The sequence below is a fragment of the Bombyx mori genome, chromosome 13, assembly GCF_030269925.1.
Source record: "Bombyx mori chromosome 13, ASM3026992v2".
NCBI classification, from domain to species: domain Eukaryota; kingdom Metazoa; phylum Arthropoda; class Insecta; order Lepidoptera; family Bombycidae; genus Bombyx; species Bombyx mori.
In genome coordinates this window covers 11,631,558-11,641,872 of record NC_085119.1, presented here as the reverse complement: position 1 = coordinate 11,641,872, position 10,315 = coordinate 11,631,558, and the positions used below count along the sequence as shown (strand labels likewise).

Below are 10,315 nucleotides of genomic sequence, written 5' to 3'. Positions count from 1 at the left end.
CCACGGTCATTCGGTAACGTGCGAACTTATTGTGGTACACTTCATTCACGGTTGCTTGCATAAGAGTTAGTGTATTGCGCAAACGAACGCTCTGAGATCGTGGTCAATGAATGATAAAAAATATGTTGTTTTTTACACGTTATTACAAAGTTAAGTCGTACACTGTGTGCATTAATAATAAAAATCTTACGTAACGGACGTTTTTTCCCGGTTAGGGTACCCCTCCGCATCGTCCCATAAGGAACTTTGTTCCAAAAATCGAAAAGTTATTGTAGTGTAGATAATATGCGATGTTGCATATTGCAATATAACGTGTGTGTGTGTGCTTTGTCGGGCGACGCCCCTGCGAGGTCAGTCGTTCGCCTACCGCCAATTAAGCAAGGTGTCCAATAAATGCCTAATATGTCATCAGTATTTCATTGAAGAACCCAACCAATTGTTACTAATTTTTTTTTATTGCCTAGATTGTTGAAAGAGCTCACAGCCCACCTGGTCTTAAGTGGTTACTGGAGCCCATAGACATCTACAACCGTAAATGCGCCACCCACCTTGAGATATAGGTAAGTTCTAAGGTCTCACTATAGTTACAATACAGTTACAACAATTACTTGTTTGAAGATAGGTCGGTAGCGACTTTGCCCTGCCCCTGGCATTGCTGACGTCCATGAGCGACGGTAACCTCTCACCATCAGGTGCGCCTTACGCTCATCTGCCTACAGGGGCAACAATTTTTTTTATTAACAATTACTGTGAAACCTGACGACCTTCAGCTGACAGTGACTATCGGAAAATCTGATATAAAAAACAATGCAATTTGTCGAAATTACTCAAATTCTCTACTTGATCAACTGAATGAGGTGTAAACAAGAGCATAAAGTGGAATTTCTAGATTTTTTAGGTCATTTTGAGGAATAACAATGATAGTAATAATAATAATAGCCCGAAACAAGCTAAGCACGGCCATCTGACTTCAATATATACTTTTTTTTATTGCTAGGTAATTTTTTTATTGCTAGATGGGTGGACAAACTCACAGCCCACCTGGTGTTAAGTGGTTACTAGAGCCCATAGACATTTACAACGTAAATACGCCACCCACTTTGAGATATAACTTCTAAGGTCTCAAGTATAGTTACAACGGCCCACCCTTCAAACCGAAACGCATTACTGCTTCATGGCAAAAGTAGGCAGGGCGGTGGTACCTACCCGCGCGGCCTCACAAGAGGTCCTACCACCAGTAATTACGCAAATTATAATTTTGCGGGTTTCATTTTTATTACACGATGTTATTCCTTCACCGTGGAAGTCATTCGTGAACATTTGTCAAGTACGCATTTTTTTACATTTTTTATTATTATTATAAAGTTTATTAATATTACCATTTTAAGCTTTTCTAATTCATTATTTTGGTAAATTAGGACACCTTTTAGTATAGGAATCAATGACTAATATACACACTTACATAGGTTTATATATATAGATACATAATAAATACCAAGACAGAAAGCAAACAAACCTGTTCATTACACGAATGTTTTGGTCCGATGTGGAAATCGAAACCACGATCCTCGGCACAACTACCACGGGCGCTAATTACTGTACTACCAAGAAATATCTATTCTAGTATTCAAATTTTTGAAACAAACATACTGCTGATTTAGAGTATTAGGTGATGAGATCAGAAAAAGTCGACAAAAAGTTGCCAAAAACATGTGTTTTAAAAAATTGGTACTGTAAAAAAACAAATAATTAATTAATGAGATATTAGGCTGATGTATACCTATCAATATAAAAGTAGCAAGCCTGTATTGAAAATACACTGATTACGAAACAATTAAGTATATTTCATAAATAGCCCCTGGTACAGTAGGTATATAAATATTCTGTTTATAACATTTAATGATTATTTTGATTAGGAAAAAAAATTTAACATTAGCACCTCCCTGCTGGTCATATCCGGTACAAAATCACGGGGTTGAACCCCACAAGATGACTAGACAGTGTATCCTGACTGTAGATAATTTAAATCTAATATTCTGATAAATATAAATGAATACTTAAGAAGAATAAGATATAATATGTACTCGTAGTTGGCTCAGATGGGAATTTAAATTTATATTTTTTTCTGCAACTTTATTTGCATGTAATAATTGCATAAGTAGCCATTTGCATTTTTATAATAAACTAGCGGCCCGCTCCGGCTCCGCTCGGGTCTTTAACAAAAATTTGTACGAAATTTTGACGTTGTTTTATTTTTTTATATAAAAGAACACTTATTGCGGCACAACTATAATAGTTAGACATATGCTATTGCGAAACTTTTTGTAAATAATAATGTGTTCTACAAAGTCGTAGTACACTATTTTATTCTCTCATCAATAGTTTTCGCAGGGCATGCGATGTAAAGAATATTTTAGGTAATTTTTTAAACCTTGGGTTACATTATTGGAGTATTAGTAAGGATCCCTAATTTTTTTCAAAAAAGATTATAGCCTATGTCACTTAGGGATAGTGTAGCTTCCAAACAGTGAAAGAATTTTTCAAATCGGTTCTGTAGTTTCGGAGCCTATTCAATACAAACAAACAAACAAATCTTTCCTCTTTATAATATTATTAGTATTTTTATTAGTATATTAGTATAGATAAATATACCAAAAAAATGTTTTAAAGTGAAAAATAAGTGTGCGCCGTAGTATAACAGTCACGCTTCAAATCGCAATGTATAATGGTTTCGCCACAGAAATAAACAGAATGGTGATACTAACCTACCCGTGTGAGCTCACAATACCTCCTAATATCAGAAAACTCACACGCTATAAATTCCTTCCTTTTTTTTCATTTTTCTAACAAATTTGTTGTCGTTCACCTTGACAGGATTCGTGATTCGCTTTATTGAAGAAACAAAACCTGTCTGCGGGATTATTAAGGACTATCAAACACATTTTCATTAAGAATATTGCTTCGCAAGCAAAGGCACGTTCGTATGTTTCATAACTATCTAAATGTTTTTTTTTAAATAATTGTACTAATAATCTAGAGTAGGCTTTACGTATACTTTGGTTAAGAAAGACGTGCTCGTTAATTTATTCCAATTAAAACAAATGCACACCATAAATCACTACGCCATATGAATTATAGCTTTCTGGTAGTGGAGAATAAAATGCTTACGGTGAATTCGGTAATCAAATAAAAATAAAACGGTAATAAAAAGACGAGAAAATGTCACATCATTAACTAATAGAAAGAAATACTTAGAATTTCAAACAGTGTATCGTTTCAATTAGTCTGGATGAATGCAGGAAAAGCAATGTTATTCGATACATGCAGCCATGGTTGTTGGCGCCGGTGGCTTTGATCGAGAGAAACACAAATAACACTGAATATATTTATAAGAAGTATAATTCATAGGATGCTCACTCAGTTCTTGTTGGTAGCAGGGAATGCAGTCCATAGCTCAATACGTCACGATATAAAATATACAGTATCGCATCGGAGAGTTTAAAATTTTTAGAATATCATATCAAGCCGTCATTTTGTTTTACCTCAAGTGGCAACAGAAAATTAAACTTAATTTATTAAGAAACATAAAAAGCAAGAATCTAATTATTTTTTTAACCTGTTTTTTATAGCTTACAGTAGTTTACTGTAGGCTGAACCCTGGAATTGCGTGCCTGGGCACGGCAGTCGCTTACTGCCGCATGCATTGTATGCTCATGTGCCATCCTATTATTATATTATAGTTTAAGGGTATATTATATTTATCAGTACAACAAACTTGTAGGCCGCAGACTGGCTCTGTCCCTGACATTGCTAAAGTCCATGGGGGACGGTAGTCACTCCCATTTTGTGGACGGTATGCTCGCCTGCCTACAAAGGCAATAAAAAAATTGTATTCAGGCTTCAACTCCAAATCCTCCAAGTTAGGTAACCAGTATTCGTGACATTGAGCTCAAGTAAGGACTTAACATGTATATTTACCAGACAGGTACTACCAATTTTCCTCTTTCTGCGGAGAAACAGTCTTGCCTTCAGATTTGAAAGCCCATGAGTTATGATGACTGATATGGGCATGTTGGTATGGATTCCGATAATTAAGACCAGATGAGCAGGAAGCTCGATCACCAGTGTATGCAAAAATAATTCTTAATAAGTTACTTGTCTACAATAATTAAAAAGGGAAAATTTTGTAAACTTGAAATAAATTGATTCTCGTGACGGATAGGTTCGCGGAACTATGCATGAACCACGCGTGTCCTGTCAACAACGGCAGCGACATCCACACAACACTAAACCATTAACATATTTTAAAGAACACAAAAATTATCCGCATAAACATTTAGAAAGCCAATGATCCGGAGGAACGCCCTTAAATCACTAGAGTCGTGGTGAAGAAATTTTAATTCCACGCAAAGAAGACTTTTTTAATTAACTATTTTGAACAGAGGCTCCGCACCTGTCAATGATCGTAATTGGATTCATAAAAGTCACTTTGACTAGTTACTTGTGTAGTTTACATTACGAAGGTGAGTGTATATAAATGGTATGCATTATTTTTAGATTGCAACAAATTTGAAACTCGTGAAGACATTGAATATTTTTTCTTAAGAAAGATATTTTGCAACATTGTTGCTTCTCAATTAATACATCCGTACTAGATGGGTACATATTTATATGCAATATTTATTCTTTAAGATTATGGGATTCAACACATTGCATTCTTAGGATATTCCTATGGTACCTACTATTTGACATCAGTACAACTGTTACTCGGTTGGCTTCTTCTTCTGAAATACAAAATCCACATAAGGTAACATTGCAAATAACAAATCTAAATCGATAAGTAGCTTAATATTTATGTATTTATTTAAATACTAGCGACCCGCCCTCGCTTCGCTTCGGAAACATTAAAACACACATGAAACCAAAAAATAATAATAATAATAATAATTAAAAAAAGTAGCCTATGTTCATCAGGGACAATGTCGGCTTCTAATGGAAAAAGAATTTTTCAAATCGGTCCAGTAGTTTCGGAGCCTATTCGAAACAAACAAACAAATAAATCTTTCCTCTTTATAATATTAGTATAGAAAACGAATGTTTGTTTGCTTGTTTGTATATATAGTGTTTAAGACACTACTCGATTTTGATGAAGCTTGACACAGTTGTTGTTGGCACACTAGGGTAGGTTTATGTCAATATGTATGTACCATCAATGTATGATATGTAGCGACTTAATAATTTTAAGGTGTCAAAGTTTTTCATATAATCAGGGATAGGCGTAGCGGACGGTAATCGAGTTTCACTATATTAAAATGATACTTGTTATTGGTACGTGTTCGTTTGGGCAACATTTATGAGATCAATTTGAAACTTTTTCAATCTTTTACAGCTTGGTACAGATGCAACGTTTCAACAGCCGTGAAAATCAACAGTCTTAGTGTTAGAGTTTCACTAATAGAAAGTGACACTAAAGTATTGTTACACTTTAAAAACATAACTAGTACTAAAATTTAAATAATTAATTTGAAAAATTTATAATTTAAAATAAATAAATAAAATAACAATTAAAAATTAATAATTTTGAATACTGGCGATTCTTATCAAGGTACTAGGCCAAAGTAAAAAAAATGTATTGCCATCGATCCTTGATAAATTTGCAAATTTTTAGGTAGATCCGATATACTGAAATTGGTGCAAATTACACTAAAAAAAAACTTCGCGACATACATACATAGATATGGTTTAAGCCAATAAAAGCATGCAAAAATAATGTGCTATATTAACACTAATCATACCAACTTATTAGTATCTATTTCTACCATAGCGGGTAGATAACAGTATACAACAGGTATTACTCAAGTAATAAACAAAACAAAATAAAATAGTATAACAACTTTGGATTAATTGGTAAGAACAGTCATGAAGTCAAATGGACAAAAGCAAGAAGCATTGTCAATGCAAAAGTTCAAAATGGGTCACATTTGACATAATATGGTATGCTTAGTGTTAATTAGCCGTGATCCCAAATTTTCTACTCTATTACGAATATTCGGAACACCGGAGCCAAAAGCAATAACAACAAGGAGAGAGAGAGAGAGAGAGAGTATTCTTTATTGTACACCAAAAAACAAATAAACAGTGCGATACATTAAAAACAAAAAAAATACAATTGGCGGTCTAAAGTCAAAGTCAAGTGGCTGTCAAAAGGACTCTAATGCAAAATAAAAATACGAATATACTGAGTCCAATCAATACCCGAACCCGGGCCTCTAGTCACACCCCACTATGAAGCAATGATGCGATAAAAATAACCAACTGATAGTAGTAGTATCAAAAATTAGCTGATGCTGTTTTTGAATATGAAACAACACGAACATAAACTCTTGATGCAGCTGTATCGTTGATGTTTATAATTTCATTACGTTTACAACCTAACCGCACCGTTCCCGAATTCCGAATATTGCTTTCATTAATGTAAATGTCGACGTATTTTATCGATGAAGCTTCGATAAGCGACCACTCGACCGCTTGATTTTATGACAAAATATATCTGAAGATACAAGATGATAAAACGGACTTTTAGCTGTTTTGATTTACTTGTTATCAACAGCATAATAAATCTATAGTAATTGTTACTAATTTTTCACATAAAGCTTTGATAAGATCTACAAAATATCGATAAGTTATAAAAAAATACATATATTTAAAGAAATTCTTAAACAATAACTACCGGTACCGATATCGTGCAAAGCACTCTGATCTTTCTTGTATTTTTACGTGTTTCTAGATAAGATATTTATTTCATATGGCTCCTAATATAATAACTTTCAGTGGTCACTAGGAAAACCGGGCACGCGTTGATCAACCCTGCCCCGCGCCCACGATCTCCCCCAGCCAGTACGCCAGGTACGAACCCGCACGTATAGGGGGAAGGGATGCTCGAAAATAATAGGGGAAGAGAATTTTAAAATTTATATTTTTTGCAGCCGGCGCAGGTGATATAACCCGTGCGCGTGCGCCGGCGGCCCACTTGTACGTGAAGCTCCACCGCCGCCGTTCGCGTTTCGCTTACTGACCGAAAGCTCCCACAAAGCCTTCCCCTATCGCGCAGTGCGTATTCGATAGCCGCGTCGATTGGTCGTGCGTCCGTATCTATCGCAGACGATCGTGTAAACACGTCAAAATGCTCCAAGAAATCCAGCTAGTTCAAGGTCAGACGAATTACGTGGTCGTTTCTTCCGGATATCCTTCGAATACATTGAATAAATCATCTTTAGAGAAACGAAATGTTGCTATAGCTCCAGCGCCTGAGAAAAATTACGTCACACACGACACTCCACCGAATCTACACTACAGGAAAAAGGTGCATTTCAGAACTAATCCGTACACTGGACCACAGGCTGCGTCAATAGCGAGACGTAATGCACGGGAACGAAATCGCGTAAAACAAGTGAATGATGGATTCAACGCACTTCGCCGTCACCTGCCGGCTTCTGTCGTGGCAGCTCTGTCCGGTGGCGCCAGACGAGGTTCGTCAGGGAAGAAACTTAGCAAAGTCGACACATTACGGATGGTTGTTGAATATATAAGGTACCTTCAGCAGTTATTAGACGAAAGTGATGCCGCATTAGGTATTACGCGTGATCAAGAAAATCGGGAAAATATTCCAAGCAATAACTCAGTTCAGCCGATGACTTCTATTGACATGGATGACGGGTTTTTCTACGGAAGTGGATCACCTTGTTCAGAGAAGGCAGATTCGCCAGCTCCTTCGGAATGTTCTTCGGGTGTGTCTTCGGCGTATTCGGCTGTCGATCGTTACGAGGTTACTACGCAGCAACAAATGGGATCAATGGATGAAGAAGAACTCTTAGACGTCATTTCATGGTGGCAACAAAAATAGTTATGTAAGTATTGCAAACTAATGAAAACAAATTGTATTAAAATTTCAAACTGAAGTTCTTTCCTCTGTCATGAACCGACACCGAATTTTCAATGGTTCATTCAACATATAAGGTCAAATTTCTTCTTTCCTTTTTGTAATTTTTTGTCTCTTTTGTTCACAGATCCCACAGAGCCCAATCATAGATGGACGTAACCCTCCGAAAATTATTGTGCATAAACACGAAAAGACTCTTATATTTCTAGTCAAAGTGCCTTAAACATAGTTTTAATCGCGTATTTCGGATACAAATTCGTTTATGAATTGTAAATGAAAGAATTAACGAACTGCTCTTTTAATTGTAAGAAAGAAAACAGACTGATTGATTTATAATGTAAAGACTAGTTTCATTGTCGCAAAGAGATAATAAACTAAAATCGATATTTGAATTAAAAGTAATTAGCCGTGTTTCTGTAATTATTTTGTTTTAAAAAATAATACATTTTTCTTTTGTTTTCAAAAACACGTTTGTTCAAAATTGTTTGGATAAAAATTTTGATACTGCCAGTTAAGTTGTATTGTTGTACTTATTTTATTTCTTAATATAAATTTTTGAATACAGTTTTCAAGGTCAAAGAAAAAAAATGCTTTTCACAAAAAAGAAGCAAGCAATCGATCATAAAATATAATCACATTATCGTCATTAATTTTAAAAGTTAGTGAATTCTGGCGTATTGTAATTTTGTTACCTGTTAATAATTACCGAGGCTTTGTAATTAATGCGTTCTAGTAATCGGGTCAGTCGATTTAATTGTAAAAAGTTATACATAGATAGCCGTAAGTCATAAGCTTAGATAATAAAACTATTTATTGAATTTACGTTATGTTTTATTATGAAAAAATGATGAAAGGTAAGTTTGCCGCCAGTGTTAATATAATAAAATAAAAATTGTATATATTTTTTTTATTGCTTAGATGGGTGGACGAGCTCACAGCTCTCCTGGTGTTAAGTGGTTACTGGAGCCCATAGACATTTACAACGTAAATGTACCACCCACCTTGAGATATAAGTTCTAAGGTCTCAAGTATAGTTACAGCGGCTGCCCCACCCTTCAAACCAAAGCGCATTATTGCTTCACGGCAGAAATAGGCAGGGCGGTGGTTCCTACTCGTACGGACTCACAACAGGTCCTACCACCAGTAATTACGTAATTTATAATTTTACGGGTTTGTTTTTTATTACACGATGTTATTTCTTCACCGTGGAAGTCAATCTAGAACATTTGTTAAGTACGTATTTCATTAGAAAAATTGGTACCTGTCAGCGGGATGCGAAGACCGGTGCATCGCTAGATACGAATGCACCGGACGGCTTGTCCTTTAGGTACGACGACTTTTAACATTTTAACGTTTAAACATTAACATTTAAACGTATATTGGTATGTACGTTAGTCTCTGATACCCATTACACAGGGAATCCCAATTTGGGGGCGGATGACCGTGCCTGATTTGTTCCCAGTTATTTAATAAAATGTTATTACATTATCTGTTCGCGTTATGTGCTTACGGGCTTCAGCTGATCCCAGATTAGTCGTGAACTTCAACACTGATCTTTATAATCAAGACACAGCACTGTTGTAGACGTACATAATATCTATATTTTGTATATTTTTTTTGTAATTAATGCAAACGAGATGATATAGATACAGACATATATTGAGATATGAGGCTAAATTCTCAATTTTATTATTCAATACGACACTGCATGTAGTACATATAATTTGGCGTAGGCAAAAATTTATTTATTACTCTTGGCCCAATGAATTAACAAAAAAAATATCATTTATCTACACCGTACCTATCTCTCAGGATGATATAAACATTCTAAAGAACACACAATCGAACCTATTCAAACATTTAAACGTAAATAAGCCCTGAAAACATTACACACTTTTTTTGGGGATATATGTAATAAAAAAAAAACGCTTCTTACAAAACAGTTGACCTCTCAGGAACTTAATTCGCGTCTTCATGCAATATTGACAATCAATGTCTAATACCTATGTGGTATTTATAATGTAATAGAAAATCCTAGCTAAGGAGTGATGCTGAGTTGGTGAATAAGGAAAACTGATTGAAAATAGAAAAAAGGGTTTTGAATATCCTCTTTTTGAATTTACGACATTTTAATTGTAAGGTGGGCGCATGATACCTCAGAGCGACGAGTGCAATAGACTTAAGTAACCTTACCTCCTACCTGCAAGTCTAAGTATAGGTCATCGCTCACATTTTTTATCAGCTAAGCTTGTCAGCAGCGCCTGCATACAATGTAAGAAGTTTCAATTTCTCTATCCAGCCAACGCTCGGTAACGCAGACTTATTTCTTCTAGCTTAAGTCATCTTTATTACATGTTATGATTTAATAAAATTCGG

General features: G+C 35.3%; 1 protein-coding gene across 1 annotated transcript; it reads left to right on the top strand.

The window, feature by feature from the left end:
* Positions 1-7,183: 7,183 nt before the first annotated feature.
* Ash2 (achaete-scute-like protein ASH2) lies at positions 7,184-8,755 on the top strand. The gene is given in 2 exon segments (NM_001105222.1): positions 7,184-7,907; positions 8,067-8,755. A coding segment is annotated over 1 exon segment (720 nt). The 3' UTR covers positions 7,904-7,907; positions 8,067-8,755.
* The last annotated feature ends 1,560 nt before the right edge of the window (positions 8,756-10,315 follow it).